This window comes from Dromiciops gliroides, chromosome 6, assembly GCF_019393635.1.
Source record: "Dromiciops gliroides isolate mDroGli1 chromosome 6, mDroGli1.pri, whole genome shotgun sequence".
Lineage (NCBI taxonomy): Eukaryota > Metazoa > Chordata > Mammalia > Microbiotheria > Microbiotheriidae > Dromiciops > Dromiciops gliroides.
The window spans coordinates 259,329,579-259,348,676 of record NC_057866.1 but is presented as its reverse complement, the minus strand read 5'-3'; the positions used below and the strand labels follow the sequence as shown (position 1 = coordinate 259,348,676).

The 19,098-nt window shown below is 42.5% G+C and overlaps 1 protein-coding gene across 4 annotated transcripts in view; it reads left to right on the top strand.

Moving 5' to 3' along the window:
* The window catches only part of USO1 (USO1 vesicle transport factor), a 98,368-nt gene that overhangs the window by 64,029 nt on the left and 15,241 nt on the right, over positions 1 to 19,098 (top strand). For 2 of the 4 annotated variants that reach the window (XM_043969754.1, XM_043969753.1), the window contains 8 exons: positions 4,529 to 4,617; positions 7,664 to 7,818; positions 10,684 to 10,895; positions 11,730 to 11,750; positions 15,884 to 15,994; positions 16,326 to 16,444; positions 18,451 to 18,632; positions 18,869 to 18,990. In XM_043969754.1, the coding sequence (XP_043825689.1) occupies positions 4,529 to 4,617; positions 7,664 to 7,818; positions 10,684 to 10,895; positions 11,730 to 11,750; positions 15,884 to 15,994; positions 16,326 to 16,444; positions 18,451 to 18,632; positions 18,869 to 18,990 (1,011 nt within the window). The remainder of the gene's footprint in view (positions 1 to 4,528; positions 4,618 to 7,663; positions 7,819 to 10,683; positions 10,896 to 11,729; positions 11,751 to 15,883; positions 15,995 to 16,325; positions 16,445 to 18,450; positions 18,633 to 18,868; positions 18,991 to 19,098) is intronic. The other 2 variants (XM_043969756.1, XM_043969755.1) reach the window with 1 other exon arrangement.

Below are 19,098 nucleotides of genomic sequence, written 5' to 3'. Positions count from 1 at the left end.
TGTTAAGTGTCTGAGGCCAGATTTGAACCCAGGTACTCCTGACTCCAGGGCCGGTGTTCTATCCACTGCGCCACCTAGCTGCCCCTGCGCCACCTAGCTGCCCCAAGAACCTCTCTTTTTTTTTTTTTTTTTTGTTTTGTTTTGTTTGTTTTTTTTGCGGGGCAATGGGGGTTAAGTGACTTGCCCAGGGTCACACAGCTAGTAAGTGTTAAGTGTCTGAGGCTGGATTTGAACTCGGGTACTCCTGAATCCAGGGCCAGCGCTTTAACCACTGCGCCATCTAGCTGCCCCCTATGAGAATGATTCACATTCTTTTTTTTTTTTTTTTTTTTTTTGTGAGGCAATTGGGGTTAAGTGACTTGCCCAGGGTCACACAGCTAGTAAGTATTAAGTGTCTGAGGCCGTATTTGAACTCAGATACTCCTGACTCCAGGGCCGGTGCTCTATCCACTGAGCCACCTAGCTGCCCCAAGAACCTCTCTTTTTAAAAATTCAGTTCTTTTTATTTTCTTCTGAATTCTCTCCCTCCTTCATCCTTCCTCTCCTATTGAGAAAACAAGAGAAAACAAAAACCATTGCAACAGATATGTGTAGGCATGTAATACAAATAGCAGCATTAGCTATGTCCAAAGAGAAAGAAAGAAAGAACAGTGTTCTGGAATGAATTGTCCTCTTGGTTCTGCTCACTTCACTTTGTTTTGGTTTTTTTTTTTGTTGTGTTTTTTTTCAGTGAGGCAATTGGGGTTAAGTGACTTGCCCAAGATCACACAGCTAGTAAGTGTTAAGTGTCTGAGGCCGGATTTGAACCGAGGTACTCCTGACTCCAGGGCCAGTGCTCTATCCACTGCACCACCTAGCTGCCCCCACTTCACTTTGTATCAGTTCATTTAAGTCCTCCCAGGTTTTTCTGAAACCATCCCCTTCATTTCTTAAGGTGTCCCGTCACCTTGGGTACCACATGTTGTTCAGCCATCCCTCAGTTGCTGGGCATCCTCTTTGCCACCACAAAAAGAGCTGCTGTAGATATCTTTTGTACAGATGAGTCCATCTCCTCGTCCTTTGATCTCTTTGGGGAAAAGACGTGGTGAGGTCTTTCCAGCTTGACCAGCATTGCATTCGTGACCCCTTTCCTACCGCTCCATATGTCATCTTTGCCAATCAGATCAGTATGAGCTGCTACCTCAGCTATTTCAATATGCATTTCTCTCATTATTAATGATTTAGAGAAGTTTTTCATATGGCTTTTGGTAGTTTTGATTTCTTCCTATGAAAACGATTTCTATGCCATGACCATCTATCAATTGGGAATGGCTAAGAACCTCTGTGCTGGAAGAGATTATTTCCTAATGGCAGAAAAAACTAAAATTTTAAAAAGTCCAAGCCAGCCTTTTATTAAATCAATCTGTCACAAAGCCTTCCCCAAGGCCCCCTCAGATGTCTCATTAGAGTACAGACATAAGCAAGTCTTGCTGAACTCTGAAGGCTTTGACTCTGGGCCTAGTTTGTATGGTCTCACTCGCTGTTACCTATAGACAAGCCCAGACAAGTTCATTATGGGGAGGGTCCTTACCCAGGAGGTTGCGGAATGATGAGCTTTCTTCCGAGACTGCTGAATTGGACGGGACCAAGGGAAGTTGCTCACGTTGCATTTAGAAATCCTTAAAATGTGACTCTTTGCTACGGATGGGTCAAGCTAAGGAAAGCAAGTGCGGTTTGACTGCAGAGGATCTCAGCAATGCCAAGTAAACGGGACGCCGTGAATAGTGAAGGTTTAGTGTTTCATTTGACCCCCACTTCCCCTTGGACCCTGATGGGGGCAGCTCAGGACCTTAAACCCAAGATCCTCCGGGGAAGCCGCCCCCATGGAAATAAAGCCTGTCCCCTGCTCCTGCAGGGGCTGCCGCCATCCCCAGTGAAGACCCAGAAAAGAAAGTCCTTGGCACCGTCAAGTGGTGGAATTGATGGCGTTAAAGAAGAGGCCTTTCCTTCTGCTTTGCTACAGCCTCTAAGGACCATGGCACCTCTCCATGGCTCGGGCCTTCCCTCATTCAGACGTGAGCTCCTGGAGCGCAGGGCCTGTTTTCCTTCTCTGTACTTAGTACACACTTTATTTACTAAGCACCTGCTGCATGCGGCACAGTCCTAGGCCCCTGACGGAGGACACTGGTACATGGCAAGTGCTCTCTGGAAACTGGCATCAGTTATGTGGTCTGTGGTGGCGAATCTCCTACTGAAATATGCAGAGCCTCTAGTGTGGATGGGGCTCAGGGTCAGCACTGCCCTGCACAGGGAAAGCAGTCCCAGCTCAGCTCTCGCCAGGCTTTAGAAGCAGACTCATTCTCACCCAGTGTGTAACAAAGTCCGTGCAAACAGAAAACAGTAGGAAGCCTGATAGAGAAACACAAACTCCCCTCGGCATCGATTCTGAATGCAGGGTTCTAGTTCTCGTGTTGAAGGTATTGTGAATTAGAACATCGTGCGAGGAAGGAAGGAAGAAAAAACCCTTTCCCCAGCTCAGTTGGAGAGGGCTTGCTGGGATTTTACAGGGCAGAAATAAGTGGTTTCTTGTTGAAAACAACAGGGCCAGCCTAGAGATGCTGGGAAGGCGAGAACAAGCCTAGGAAACAACACATGTGAAGGAGCCAGGGTGCAGAAGAAGGTAGTCCAGGTGTGTGAGCCAGATAGGAAACAGGCATCAAGGGCAGGTCAGGAGATGCGGACGGTGCCATAGGGTTTGCCAAAGCCTCTGGGCGTGAAGCACCACAGGGACATTGGCCCGGCGTGACCCAGCGGGACACACTGGGGAATGACAGCGGCAGGGCAAGGCTTCTTACTGCAAGTCCAGCCCATACTGACAAAGGCCGAGGGGGAAGAACACAGCACCAGGGACACAGCATAGAGCATTATTACAGCCTTCACAAGGGAGGGAGAACATGCATCCTCCTAGTGGCATAAACAGGAGATAAGAAGACAGCATGGGCAGAGCTAGGGCATGTGGTCAGGGAGTTACTGTGAGTTGGTTTGGAGATAACATAGGCCAGGGCAGGATCTAGAATAAATTCAAGATGAATTTAGTGGTTGGTTCACTAGTTATAAGGAAGTCCCTAATCCCAGACAGCCATCTCTGAAACATAGCATATGGCTCACAGGGCACCAGCCTAAAGAAAGGATATGTGAGTGCCAATACAGTTACATGGGTAGGAATCATCAGAGTACATGCCCTACAGATGGTGCGTTGGTGGTTTTCCATGTTTTTATATAAAGATGATCAAATAATGTCAAAATGCAAAACATCACATCCAAAGGATTCTCTAGAAGTAAATGAGCACATTCTTTTATCAAGCTATCACCTAGGCTGGGCAGAGATGGTTTGCAAATGCTAAAGAAAGAGGCTATGGTTATACTAAATTTTGCTTTTGTTTTTGCAGGGTAATGAAGATTAAGTGACTTGCTCAGGGTCACACAGCTAGTACATGTCAAGTGTCTGAGGCCAGATTTGAACTCAGGTCCTCCTGAATCCAGGGCCAGTGGCTTTATCAACTGTGCCATCTAGCTGCCCCCTAGTTCATTTTTTTGTTTTGTTTTTTTCTTTCTTTTCTTTTTTTCTTTTTTTTTTTGGTGAGGCAATTGGGGTTAAGTGACTTGCCCAGGGTCACACAGCTAGTAAGTGTCTGAGGCCGGATTTGAACTCAGGTACTCCTGAATCCAGGGCCGGTGCTTATCCACTGCGCCATCTAGCTGCCCCTTGTTTTGTTTTTATATACTAATTTTTAAGAGCTTTGCTTATATGTGTGTTTATAGGATTGTTTAAATGATTCCTTAGCTATCATTTCATTCCATGGCAATGGGTTGGGTTGTTTTGGTTTGTTTGTTTTTGGTTTTGTTTTTAATGTCTTCTCTAAAGTGGTATATGGATTTTGAGGAAGCTTTTTTTTTTTTCCTTTTGTGGGGCAATGAGGGTTAAGTGACTTAGCCAGAGTCACACAGCTAGTAAGCATCAAGTATCTGAGGGCATATTTGAGCTCGGGTCCTCCTGAATCCGGGGCTGGTATTTATCCACAGCGCCACCTAGCTGCCCGAGGAAGCTTTTTTTTCTCTTTTTTTTTTTCTTTTTGGCTGGGCAATTGGGGTTAAGCGACTTGCCCAGGATCACACAGCTAAGTAAGTATTAGGTGTCTGAGGTCAGATTTGAACTCAGGTCCTCCTAAATCCAGGGCTGGTGCTCTATCCACTGTTTGACCTAGCCCCCCCCCCCCCCCCCCCCGAAGCTTTTTAAAAAAGTTATTTCTAGGATTTTAGTGGCAAGTGTTTTTAAAGGAGATTTATGAGTGTATTTGCAAGAAATTTATATATGATATATGAGATTTTAATTGCTACAAATAATTTCCAAATGATCTTTGCAGTTTTTCAAGCCGACTTTGGAGATTAAGCCAAAAGAGAACCAGTTAAATTTTTTCCTACTCTGAAATTAGCATTTGCTCTCCTTCTTTGTTTATTTTCTGATGAATATTTAAATTCTTCTCCACAGACCATCAACACTGTATCAGAAGTTATTCGAGGCTGCCAAGTAAACCAAGACTACTTTGCATGTGTCAATGCACCTTCAAACCCACCACGGTAGGAGAAAGAGATATATCAACATTTATAAAAGATTTCTGTGGAAACTACAAATATAACCAACTTTGATTTTGTGGTAACACTTGCATATGTGTCTTTGTCCTCTAAAATCTTGTTGTGCAGCTTTGAGATAGCAAGAGATTAATCTTCCCTGCAAATCAGTTATATTGCATTTCTGATTTTTTATTTGGAACTTTGGGAGCTAGGTTTCTTTTTCCAGTTTCTTATCACCAAAAATATCTACTCTGTGACTTAAAAGTTACGTGTATGATTTGAAATAACCACCACTTGACAAGACATGCTGCCTCTCTTCTCCAGAATATGACTTTCCCCACAATTAGCCGCTGTGTCCTGCTTGACTTTTAAAACTTGAGCCTATCAGCAATGCTGGCACATGGAGCTGTTGAACTGAATTCACTCTTCAGCTGAGTTGAATCCTTGCTGCCTCCTACAGCTTTTATTCATGATTCCTGACCCTCAGGCCAATAGATGAAAATAGATTTTGTTTTTGAGAATATTTGGATAGGATTTTTGGGGTGGGGGCTGGGTAGGTACTTCCTGAAATGACTAGTTGTTATCCCCATTGTCTAGAAGAGGAGACCCAAATATAAGAGGAGTGCTTTGCCAAAGAGGGCCTACCTAGTAAATGGGCATAAGAAAGAAGCCTTGCCATGTTCCAGGGCTTCTGCCTCCAGGACATGGCCCTTCCTCCTCTCCTACATAGGACTGTGGGGCTGTGTCTCTAGTTATGAATGAATCCAGGGCAAATCCATTTTTCTTTTTAAAAACGTTTTCATTTTGAATGTAAATACGAAAGACAAAGGAGAACATTTCCATGTACACTGCACAACATCAAAAGAGGATTGAATGTAAAACCATGAATATTCATTTCACACTGTTTGCTTTTTTTAAAAAAACTGTGTCCTAAATACCGTAGGTAGTTTTCCGAGTTTTCCCTGCTTTTTCCTGTGCTTCCTTCTGAATTTTCCTTTGTTCTCTGCTGTGCGCCCTAGAGAAGGCTGCTGCTGAACACAAATACGTATATGTATTTAAAACCATACTAGGCATACTTCTATTGATCAGTTCTTTCTCTGCATGTGGATAACATCTTCCTTCATAGGTACTTTGGAGTTGATTTGAGGATTTATAACATTCAAAACGACTTAGTCGTTCAGAGTTATTCCTAGAACAATATTGCCATTACTATGTACAACGTTCTCTTGGCTCTGCTCATTTCATTCTTCATTAGTTCATGGAAGTCTTTCTATGTTCTTCTAAAATTAACATGCTCATCATTTCTTACAGCACAGTAATATTCCATCAGAATCATATACCACGACTTGTTCAGCCATTTCCCAATTGATGGGTATCCCCTCAATTTCCAATGCTTTACCACCACAAAGGGGGCTGCTATAAATATTTTAGAACATATAAGTTCTTTTCCTTTTTCTCTGATTACCCTGGGAAACAGATCTAATAGTGGAATTACTGGGTCAAAGGGCATAGGCTCTTTGGCCATAATTCAAGGTTGCTCTCCAAAATGATTGGATCAGTTCACAGTTCTACCAACAGTGAATTAGTGTCCCAGGTTTTCTCCATCCCCGCCAACATTTGTTGTTTTCCCCTTCTATCATTTTAGCCAATCTGATAGGTGTGAGGTGATATCTCAAAGTTTTTGCATTTCTCTAATCAGTAGTGATTTAGAGCATTTTTTCATGATTACATATAGTTTTGATTTTTTTATCAAAAAACTGTTCGTATCTTTTGACCATTTATCAATTGAGAAATGACTCATAGAATTGATAAAGTTGTTTATATATTTGAGATATCAGATCTTTATCTGAGAAATTGTCTATAAAATTCTTCCTCCCAACCCCCCATGTTCTGCTTTCCTTCTGATTTTGCCTACATTGGTTTTTATTTGTATAGAAACTTTTTAATTTAATGTAATCTAAATTATTCATTTTATACCTCACTATGCTATCTCTTGTTTATTCATAAACTGTTCTCCTATCCGTAAGATAGATAGGTAAGATAGATGTTCCATGTTCTTCTAATTTTCTTATGATATCTCTGTTTATATCTAGGTCATGTGTCCATTTTGACTCTATCTTGGTAAAATAGTATAAAATATTGGTCTGTGTCCAGTGAGGGCTAAGTGACTTGCCCAGGGTCACACAGCTAGTAAGTGTCAGGTGTCTGAGGCTGGATTTGAACTCAGGTCCTCCTGAATCCAGGGCTGGTGCTTTATCCACTGTGCCACCTAGCTGCCACAGTACCAGATAGTCTTGAAAATTACGGCCTTATAGTATAGTTTAAGATCTGGTACTTTTTTTCATTAATTCTTTTGATATTCATGACCTTTTGTTTTTCCAAATGAATTTTGCTATTATTTTTTCTAGCTCAGTAAAATGAGTTTTTGGTAATTTAATTGGGATGGCATTGAATAAATAGATTAGTTTAAGTAAAATAGCCATTTTTATTATATTTTATTATATTAGCTCTGCCTACCCATGAACAATTAATAATCCTCCAATTATTTAAATTTGACTTCATTTGTATAAAACATTTATAACTATGTTCATGTAGTTCCTGAGTTTGTTTTGGTAGGTATACTCCCAGGTACCTTATACTGTCTAGAGTTATTTTAAATGATCTATCTCCTACTATCTCTTCTTGCAGGGGTTTTTTTTTTTGGTGATATATAGAAATGCTGATGACTTATTTGGGTTTATTTTACAGCCTGATACTTTTCTAACTTTATTGTTTCCACTAACTTTTTAGTTGAAGCTTTAAGATTTTCCAATACATCATCATATCATATGCAAAAAGAGATAATTTTGTTAGGCAAATCCATTTTTCAAGTTTTCCTAATTTGGTGGGTTTGGCCTTAGAAAAATAAGATAGCCATGGAAAGAGAATATTTGAGCCGCCGCCCTTCCTGCACATTAGTAATTGTCTGTTTAGCTTTGGGTCTCATAAGACTGAGTCTCAGGTTTTGTGTGCTTTGATTCTGATAGGCATTTCTCTTTTAAAAATGTAACAGGCCTGCAATTGTTGTGCTTCTGATGTCCATGGTTAACGAAAGGCAGCCATTCGTGTTGCGCTGTGCTGTTCTCTACTGTTTCCAGTGTTTCTTGTATAAAAACCAGAAAGGACAAGGGGAGATTGTGGCAACCCTTCTGCCTTCTACCATTGATGGTAAATGATTTGTTTTTTTAAGAGTTTCTAAATTGAATCCAGTCTTACACTTTCATCTAAAATATTTTACATCCTCAGTCTCTTTTCCTATATCTGAGGATTAATCTTAATGTTAAGTAAAATGCAAATGTTTTGGCCTGAGCAGTTCTTTATTGGTAATAATGTCGTAGCATTTATTACTGTGTGAATGATCCATAATTTCAATTATTTGGGGTGTGGTATTTGGCTACTTACAGCCATATATCACCACTGGAAGAATTACAAAAGCAGGACAGAGATAGAAAGTTACATGTTGTTTTTATCTTGTACTTTAAAAGGAAAAGCCAGCTCTACATGATAGATATTCACAGTTTGTCCTACATTCCTCCCTTTATGCTGTGTAGTGCATGTGGAAATGCCCATTTAATTTTATTTGTTGGGTTCAGAATAAAAAATGAGAAAGTGAACATTCAAAAACAGAAGGAATATTTCTGGACCTTTGGTTCAGGGACAGGCTTGGGTGCCATTAAGAGCACTGCCGAGTTTCTCAAAGGTCACCCGGTTCTCCCTCCTCCTCCTCTTCAGTTCTGGTCCCAGGTCATCGTGCGTTCATAGCTTCTGCCCAAGGTGTACAAATGGACCCCCTCCTTCTCTCATAGGCTCATAAATCTAGGCAAGTTTTTCGTGATAAAGCCTTGAGGTCAACTGTATAGACGACAGTTCGCAGCAGAGCGAAGGTATAACCCTAAATAAACACTTCCCATCACTTTGGCTTTTGGGAAATTTAGCCGTGTGCCCTCCTCCCGTCCAACCCAACACCAGGTCATTTTGTCTGCCCTAAGCTCCCGATCTCCTCATTCTTTACTCATTCCATCCATTCTTCTGCAGGCATGTGTTATCCATCCTCGCCATCCTTCTCTCCCCCACTGAACAGTTCAAAAAACCAAAACCTAAAGTCTTCATAATAAATATACAGAGTCCAGCAAAACTGCTGTCCCCATTTCCAAAAGATGTCCATCTCATTCTGCACTGCGATGGGCCTGAGGAGAGGTGGGAGTAGGGATTCCTATCTAGACCTCAGGGCTCATGGTTTTATCATTGCTTTGAGCAGAGTTATAAAATCTTTCATCGTTTTTCTCTGTATGTTATTTTCATTGTCTGAAGTTTGCATTGGATTCTACTTACTTCATCCTATAGTAGTTCACATTGAAGTTTTTGGAGTTTCTCTGAAACTGACCATTTTCATCATTTCTCACGACACACAGGAATGTTTCCATGATACTTACGTACCACAGTTTGTTTTGCCCTTCCTCAGGAGGTGGACACCCACCTACTTTCTAGTTTGGGGCTACTGTGAAAAAAGTAGTTCTTTAATTTGGACTCCTTGAATTTTCATAGGTAGATAGATAAGATAGATTGATTGATTGACCAATAGATATACCTCTTAATATAATCGATGTCCTAGGTATTCCTGTATGTTTTGTATTATATATTTACAAATATTCTAAGGAGGAGTCTGTAGGTGGCATCAGATTGTCAAAGGGGTCCAGGACACAAAAATGGTTTAAGAAACCTGATGTCCCCCTGGCAGAAACCGTGGGAGCAATCAGACTTGACCCTCTGGTGACGCCTCACGGAGATGAGCTGATGTCCCTAATGTCAGGCTTCCTAGTCAGTTATAAAGCTTGGATTAAAACCAGGTTCTGTGACTCCAGATCTGGGACTCTTCTGCCTCCCCATTCAGGTGCATATCATGGCATGGATAATAGTCATTCTTGATCCACTTGACTTTCCTCATGCTGACAGGCCAGATTCTCAGGTGATTGTGGATTTCATTTAGGAGACTTTTCAGGGTTTTGTTGGGAAACATTAGTGCAATTAAAAAAAAAAATCTCCCTCTTCTCTAGAACCATGTTAAAGTTAAGGGCCATTGTAACTGAATTGATGAGCTTTATAGAAATGTAAATCTTGTCAACTTTAATTGAACCGTAATCATTTGGAGACACTATTTGAAAATACTGAGAGAATCCAGTTTCTTTACTTCCTTTACATTATAGGTTGCATATAATAAGCCTATCATTTTCCTGAAGATAGCCAAAAAAAATGCATTTCTGCTTCGCTCTTTATTTCAACTGAGAATCTATTTTAAAAGGAAATCTAAAAGAGACAAAACTAACCCTTGCTGATGACATGGTACGTTGTTGTTTTGCCATTCACTTTTAACCACCTAGGGCATACTTTATAGAAAGGGAAAGGCGAAACCTGAAAGGCATTCTCTCAGGTGCCCTGGTATCTACTTTGCATGTGGAGTGTCTTAACAGGAATGGAATGGAATATGAATTTGCTATAAGAAATGAGGGGAGATTTCTAAAAACAGGCTCAGTCAAGTCAGTAGAGCCAGGAAAATGGTGTCCTCAGTGACTAGAGCCACATAAAAGACCGGTGACCGTTGTGTGACCATGCTGTCCAGGCTCCTAGAGTAGCCCATGGAGTGTGCCAGTCCCTCCTCTGCAGAGGCGGGGGCTGCTGGTGCAGAATGCTCCCGCTCGGCTGATGTGCTGTGGGGTTTTTGAGCTGCTTTTCCTCCTCTGTGTGGCAGAGGATGACTCTCTGGCAAGGGCGAGATACATTTATATATGGAAATGAAGAGAATGGCAAAACAACAGAAACTTTTAAAAAGGGGAAAAAAAGAAAAGAAATGAAAGAAAAGGCCCATCCGCTTTGGTTTAGGAGCCAAAGGGGATAAATGATGGTGTCTTGTGGCGTTTCCGTGACATTATGTGGTGGCAGCTTCTCTGATCTGTAGGATGCATCTTCAGCTCACTTTGGATCTGGTTTGATCACACCCCGAGTTCTAACACTGTCTTCTGCCTGCCGATTTTGTAGCTACGGGCGTTTCAGTCTCTGCCGGTCAGCTGCTCTGCGGAGGCCTCTTTTCTACGGATTCCCTTTCAAATTGGTGTGCTGCCGTGGCCCTGGCCCACGCCTTGCAAGAAAATTCTACTCAGAAGGAACAGCTGCTGCGGGTGCAGCTCGCCACCAGTATTGGCAATCCCCCGGTGTCTCTGCTGCAGCAGTGCACTAACATCCTGTCTCAGGTGCAGTACTCGACCCTCGTTACGCCTGGGGGGGGGGGGGGGACGACTAAAGAATCACTTTGATTTCAGCACAAAAACCCGACAGGATTTATGCAGCGCCCAAAAAGTTTGCAGAGAAAAGAGCAGGGTTCATGCCCTCCTTTTATTTTAGGAAGAGAGAGCAATTGACATGATCTTCTGCTGTGGTGCATTAGTTTGTCCAACAGGGGATTAATCAGGCTTGTACTGCCTGACTCTCCTTTGCTTGGAGTCTTCCCTTGGAGCAGAAATACTTAACTTCTCTCTGCCTCAGTTTCTTGTTCAGTAACATGACAAGGTCGGGCTAGATGGCCTCTATAAGGTGCCTCTGAATCTGGTCCCTTGACTCGATTAGGGCCTTCCACAGAAAGGCTGAGCTTACTGAAGACAAAAGATGTGTGTGAGGACGCTGAACGTCATTTTTAGAAATCCCACCTTTAGAAGATGCCAAACCCTTATCCTGAAAAGCCATTTATAGTCACTTAATGTTGGTCAGCTCCAGGGTTTGCCATAGCACAGCCTAGCAGAGATCCCACCTTAATCCAGATAGCTGTTGACTGTCTGGTCCTGGCCACCGTACGCTGAACGATAAGGAGTCATGGGGATTCATGAAAAGTGAAATAGCTCCAAGATGATTTCATTTCATCTCCAAGATGTGAATGTATGTTTTAGTCCTAACGTAGAATCAGCCAGAAACAATGAGTTTTGTGATAATTAAAGATGGGGGAGGGAGGGGAGAATTTTGGTAGCATTTTTCCAGATATAATTTTCCAAAAATAGTAATGCATGTGAATTTTTTTAATGTATAATTTACAGGGTGATAAGATCGACAGACGGGTATGTATCATCTGGTGGAGTTTAGGTATTTCCCTCTTAAAAATAGGGCCTTTTCTGTGTCTTGGGTTCTGCTGATTGGTTTTTTTAACCGCTTATTGAAGTAATACTCTACTTACCTCTTCATGTGTCACCCCAGATAGCATCTTAAGGGCTTCTCAGTGGGATGCTGCCGCGGTGTCCTCAGGGCTGCTACGTCAGTGACCATCTTTAGCTCTCTTTGGGCTTTCTCTTGGGATGCTTGCACTTTGCAGAATTCAAAGGGATTTAGTTCAAACTTTCTTCTTGGTCCTCTGATGTTTTTTTTTGTTCTTTTTTGTTTTTTAGTGAGGCAATTGGGGTTAAGTGACTTGCCCAGGGTCACACAGCTAGTGTAAGTGTTAAGTGTCTGAGGCCGGATTTGAACTCGGGTCCTCCTGACTCCAAGGCCAGTGCTCTATCCACTTCGCCATCTAGCTGCCCCCCCTCTGATGTTTTTTAAAGAAGGTGTAATTTAGTTTTAAGATACTCATGCCCTTGCTTAATCATCTAAATGGATCCCTAAGATGACACTAAGTCTTCACATTTGAAATGTTTACAGTTAAAACACCATGGTTTATTTTGTATATAAATCTATACTTTAGAACATTTGAGAATGCTTTTATTTATCCTTTCTTGGTGATTGGCAGAAAAGTGTATTAGTTTAAACCAGTAAACAGGCTTGCTTGGGCATATGTTTGCACTTTAAAATCTGGATAACAATAGCTGAGCTGCTGAGTTGAGGTGTTTGCTCTATTATATGTAAGTTAATGATGTTGAACAATTATGTCTGTGTTCAGAGCATGAAACTTCCATCTTGGTGGTCTGTGTGGTATTTGAAAAGGACAGCTATGTCATAAGTATTATACTTAATACTATACAAGTATGGGGGGGAAATGAGTGTCAAAGAATGGAACACCCATAGATATATATGCAAAACAAATTTTGCCAGACCTTAAATTCCTGATTTCATTTGCTCTCATAATTGAAATCAATAAAAATACTAAGCGTGTTTTAATATTTTACCAGAAATAGAGTTGAGATAAATTATCTTGAAAAGGCCAGTTAACAATTTTCGAAAAATTATTTGGGTTGATTGCAAAGAGCAATTCTCTAGCACTTAAAGGCCTCAGAAAATGAATTTACATTTACCTTGTTAATGTATTTGAAAGTATTTTCAAATAAAAAAATGTTTATTGAATTCCTGCAGTGTTCAAATCTGATGACAAGAACTGTAACAAATATATAAATGGATGATCATTCAGAGACGTTCAGCTCTCACTAAAACCTGCACACATATGCAATGAAGCAAGTTGATTTTGTTTTTCTGTCTAAATGCCTTTTCCATTGTAAGGGATCTAGTTACGTTTAATTAACTGAGATACAGACTGTATTAAGCTCCTTGAGGTAGGGACTGTCTTTATCATTTCTTAGTGCCTCACACATGCTAAGCATTTAGTGCTTAACAAATTTAATTTGGAAAGAGCACTGAAGTAAGAAACGTTCAACCTCCTACGTGATCCTAATACTAGTTGGTACCTCTCATGTATTTATGTATGTTTTGCAAATGAAGATCCTTATGTTATTAGTAGATTAACTTATATAAGGCCAGCGTATGAATTGTGAGTCATTTGTGTCTGTGCCATAATCCCGTGCAGATTGTATGCTTGATTGGAAGCAGATTTTCCTCTGAGTTTGGCTTGCTGAGTGCCCAGCACAGAGCTCCTGAGGTGCTGTGGGCTGGGCTGGGCTTGTGGAACTGGATCCCAGTCCAGAGGTTTCAGTTTGCCAACTGAGCGTGTTCTTTGGGCAAGTTATATGGCAGCTATAATTCAGTGTCCTGGGGAAGATGGGTGCGCAGAGCCCTGGTCCGCCTGCTTCCAGGGTGCTTGTGCTGGGCAGATAAGACCATGCTGGCCGAGAGCTCTGATTGTGGGGAGAAGTCTGAGTCTGTAGGGAAGGAGAGGCTGACTGACTGCTTGACTGACTTGGGTCAGCTGCTTAAGTAACCTCAGCCAGACAGGGCCGGTGCTGCTTCCCTCTGGAAACCCCTCCTCCCTCCTCTTCCTCAGAGTTGTTAATCTTCCTGAATTAAAAACATATATTTGGAGAGGAAACAAAAGTCTTTGATCAGGGAGATGTTGGCTGAACAGAAGCACGAGAAAAATCAAACTCATGCCACCTTTTGATCGACTTGGAGTCATTGAGGAGAGTTAGCATTTTAATCACTGGGATTCTGTATGCACATGTGTCTGACCACACACACATACAGCTTAGTGGAAAGAGCCCCACGCCTGAAATGAGATGGCCTGGCTTCTAGGCCAGTTCTGCTTCTTCGTAGCTAAGGGAGCTTGGGTGGGTCACTGGTTACCTCAGTTTCTTCATCTGTAAAATGAAATTGTTCTAGGTGGTTTCTCAGGATGCCTTCATCTGTAAGATTTTATAACTGACCATGAAGCTGAAGACATTTTATCAGTAGCCTCTTAAAGAGAGTGAGAAATTTCACTTTGTACTGGTGGGAGCGAGGGGTGCTAGAACAGAGATTTCTTCCAATGCCTTGCTCCGGCTGTGTCTTTTAAACATTGATCACAATGTTTTCATAATCATTACAATATGGTTCATGTCAGTGTTTACTTCTTCAGGGAGGTGGCCTATAGTCATTCCATGCCATCATTGTTTCCAAAGAGAGTGGGCACAGAGTATTGGTTTGACATTAAAAAAAAAATTAATTCTAGAGACTTTTAAGACAGTATTACCTTGCGTTATATAATGAGAGAATTCCAAAGCGGAGCCGTGGCTTCTGTATGTCCCAAAGTTAAAAGGTGATAAGTTTATAAAAGCGCAGTCATGTTAAATACATTTTACCACTTAACTGTTCTGACTCAAAATGTCTTGACAATCCAAAAAAATCTTTTTTTCCTTCTGAGAAGTACAGAAATGAGAATTTACCAAGATTTTCTTGTACGTTACAGTTAAATTTATTGTAAATGGTTTCCGTTTTTTCATGAGAAAAAAATAACGAATTATTAAGGGGAATCATAGAAAACAGGGTACACTGGTGAGGAAGCCAGTCTTGAGGTCTGAAAGACCTGGACTTAAGTCCTTCCCTTTGGATACATACTGGTTGTATGACCCTGAGCAAGTCACTGAAACCGGCATCAGTCATGGCAGCTCTCTTAGCACTAGAGTCATGACCGGTTACTGATCTGACCCAGGGTGCTATTCACTTCTGTATTTTTGTTTACATTTCATTGTTTGAACAAAAACATGGGACTGTACAGAAAGAAATCGAAGCTTTCAAAAACGGTACCGCAGAAAGGACATTTTAAAATGAGGGGTGAAACGAAACAACTTGGAGATAAATTTTGGTGTTGGTAGATTCAAACATAAAATCACATTTTCCTCCAGTGCCTGATTTTGGCTTGAAGGTGACCGTGGGTCCTCATACGTTCTGCTAACACAGTGGAATCTCTGGGAAGCTAGATCAAGTAGGACAGATTTTGGGGTGCCTGTGATCTGAGCATCAGCCTGGCTCATCACCAGGGAGGCTGCACAGGGACTCACTGATTAGTCACAACAACCTCTCTGAGACGGTCGGCCTGGAGGGGAGGAGCCCCCTGGTGATGCCATGGATTGCGGCAGTAGGGAAAGGGGGCCTCGACTGGAGCAGAAGCAGAAGCAGAAGGGCGGTTCTTTTTTCTAAGTCTGTACTTGACACATATTTGAGCTGTTTGAAGCAGGAAACAGCGTTTTTTCCTGTTAATATTTTAAGCAGGCCGTTTTATATTTATGAATATAAATGAATTTCTACTAATAATTATTGAGTTCTCTCCATCTGATTTTTTGAGCTTGCTATTGATTGCATTTGGGAGTGCTGTGTGTGGATGACAGAGGAATGTTCCTTCTTACTGCATATTAACAGCATGCCAGGAAACAAGTTACTGCACACGGACCCAAAATGCTTTTCCTCCTGTTGAAGGGAGGTGGGGGCGGGAGGGAAGGTGGCTGGAAGGGCAGCAGGAAGTGTGCAGTTCTTCTTACTTTAATGACAGAGAGGAAAACTTTGGTCAAAATACATACTTTATGGGAAGAAATTCATGCCAACCTTTTTATTTCAGGGAAGCAAAGTACAAACACGAGTTGGGTTATTAATGTTGCTTTGTACCTGGTTAAGCAACTGTCCTATTGCTGTCACACACTTTCTCCACAACTCAGCCAATATTCCATTTGTATCCTTTGTTTGTTTAACTTGAAGTTTTTTCTTTTTGAAGTACTGCTGGGTTCTGAATTTGCCTTTGTCTCCTCAGCTGTGCTCATGTAAGTATTGTGGGAGTATTTTCTAGCTAGGAAATGTAGGAAAGCATTTCTGATGGAGATGTCACTACACTCTAACACAGGAGGCAGTAGCATTCGTTTGTACGACTCATCCAGACTGCCTTGTGCATGTGCCATTACATAGGCATAGGTCCCGCCAAGGAGCGTGTAATAATTTTGCAATAGCAAAACCACATTTATTGGGTGTACGATGAAGTTTGTCACCCTCCTTAACAAGGGTCTCAGCTCACAGCACAAATAGCAGAAAATCTCGGAGAAGAAGAACAGCTGGTTCAAGGCTTGTGTGCCCTCTTGTTGGGCATTTCCATTTATTTCAATGATAATTCACTTGAGAACTATATGAAGTAAGTAGGGGGAAAATTCATACTTTAAGTGTTGTACTGTATGAGCTCTCGTGGCTAACAACAAGTGTAGCTAATGAGTTTGGCATTTGCTATGCTCAGACTAAGGTGTGCTTCAGCAGAGGGAGAATCACACCAACCAAATCCCAGGTGTGTGTGTGTGTGTGTGTGTGTGTGTGTGTGTGTGTGTGTGTGTGTGTTCTCTGTTGTGTGGTGGCAAAGACCTTGTCTCATTCAAAATTTGTATCCTCTCAGCACCTCACACAGTGCTCTGCACATAGTTGGAGCTGAATTAAAGCTCATTGAATCAAAAATGCTGTGGATGAGCGCATGTTTATTAAGTGCCTACTATGTGCTAGGCATTATGCCAAGTGCTATGGAGACACACAGAGGCAAGGCCGCCCCTGCCCTCACAGAGGTGGCACCATGTAAACAATTGTACAAACAAGCTGTCCACACAGCTGGTGTGGACAGGCTAAAGGAAGGTGTATCAGTGGAAGGAAGGTGCTGGAATTCAGGGGGATCAGTATAGAGGCAGATAGTTGGGAGGGGCACGTAGAGTAATGTCTAAGAGCCCAAGAAAGCCTTTCTGACAGCAGAGTACAAGAAGTGAAGTCATATCTAATGGGGTTGGAAAGATCACAAAAGGTTTTATTTAAAAGCTCGGGGACCTCCCATTTTATCTGGGAGGCAGTAAAGAGTCAGGGAGGTAAGGCGCAGGGGAAGGAGGATGACCGAGCTATGCTTGAAGGTACCTCTTCAGCAGGCATGTGCAGGTTGGGCTGGAGCGAGGACAAACATGAGACAGGGACAAGTCAGGCCATTGCCTTGGTCTGGCAACAGTGGTGAGTGCCTGGGCCTATGAGGTGTCGGGTAGATGTGGGGAGAGAAGAGGTCGGGGGTGAGGAATGCTATGGAGGTAACGCGAGAATATCCCTGGGCCACACGTCTAGACATTGGAAGGATGGGAGTTCCCTTGAGAGAAGAGGGGAGGAGATGAGAGTGCTGGCTTAGATGTGTTGAGTTGGAGGTGTCTGAGGCCATCTGCTTTGAAGGCCCAGTAAGAACTTGATGATGCTGGGCGAGAACTTGAAAGCCAGTCTGCAGGCCTGTGTTAGTGTTGGTTGTGTGCCAGCACACAAAGGAGGAAACTATCTGTTCCCCAGTAAAGAATATTCTAAAATAGGGCTGGATACATGGAGTCATCTGCCCAGACATGATCATGAAACCTATGAGAGCTGATGAAGGCAGCGAGAGAGTCTAGAGAGAAGAGAAAAGGCCTAAGACAGCTTCGGGGAGCAGTCTGACGGCAGACAGGCAGGAGGACAGGAGAGGAGAGGATCCAGATGGTGCTCGTGGCCACTAGAATGGCAAGGCTGAAATAACAAAAACCGAGAAGAGGGTATCTGTGCAGTTAGAGATCACTGGCACCTTTGGCGAGGGGTGAGGTCAAGCCACACTGCAGAGGCCTGACTTGTGAGTGACAGAGGGAAGGATGGATGAGACCGCTTCACATTCTGATAAGAAGGGAAGGCGAGCTAGAGAAGGATCACGGCAGGTGATAGGATTGGGGAGACTTGAACGTGTCTGAACTTATTAGAGAGGTAACTTAGAGGTGGGCAGAGATTGAAGGGAAAATCTGCTGAAGAAGATGGGAGGGGAATGGGATCAAGGGCGTGTGTAGAGAGGCTGGCATTGGCCAGAAGAGAGGCAGAGACAGCAGAAGCCTTTGAGATAAAGAAGGGAACAGAAAGAGGTCAGGACCTTAACCGAGAGGGGGAGGAGGGGCAAGGAAAGGAGCCGCAACTTGTCAGGCCTGGGATGTCTTTGTTGCAGTGAGGGCCCCATTGAGATCAAATAGCAAATAATCAAGAAGGAATTGGGGAATGGAAATCTTGTTTTCCACCCAAGCATCATTTGAGCACTTCGTGTTGGAACTATTGATGGTTTCTTAATACATCTGTATACGTCTGTCTATTTTTCTCTCTTTCGTCCTTTCTTTTTTCTAGAGAGAAACTGAAACAGCTCATAGAGAAGAGAATAGGCAAAGAGAACTTCATCGAGAAGCTGGGCTTCATTAGCAAACATGAACTGTACTCGAGAGCAGCCCAGAAACCGCAGCCGAGTGTTTCCAGCCCAGACCACATGATGTTTGATCATGAGTTTACAAAGTTAGTGAAGGAGCTTGAAGGTGAGACGCTGAACGCAGGCAGCATATTTGAAACATAACTAGGATAAATAAGTCCCTGTTGATCACGTTCAGAAAGCATCACGAGTCCCAAGGAGGCTTCGTTCTTTAGTCCGGGTAGTCCAGAGATCATTCTCTGCTAGGGCAGCCTTTCTCCCTTTCATCGGTAGATGATGCATGGCTGTTGACATTTTATTTACAAAGCTTGAAAGATTTGACAAGAAGCCATTTTTTTGCAGGTGTCATAACAAAGTCCATTTACAAGTCTAGTGAAGAAGATAAAAAGGAAGAAGAGGTGAAGAAGACATTGGAACAACACGACAGCATTGTGACTCACTACAAAAATGTGATCCGCGAGCAGGTGAGTGCTGGGGCACGTGTTCTCTGGCCTTCCTGTGTATCGGCTTTGGGACAGATTCTGTCAGGAGCCTTTGGGGCAGTTTTGTAAACTGCGTGACGTGGTAAGATC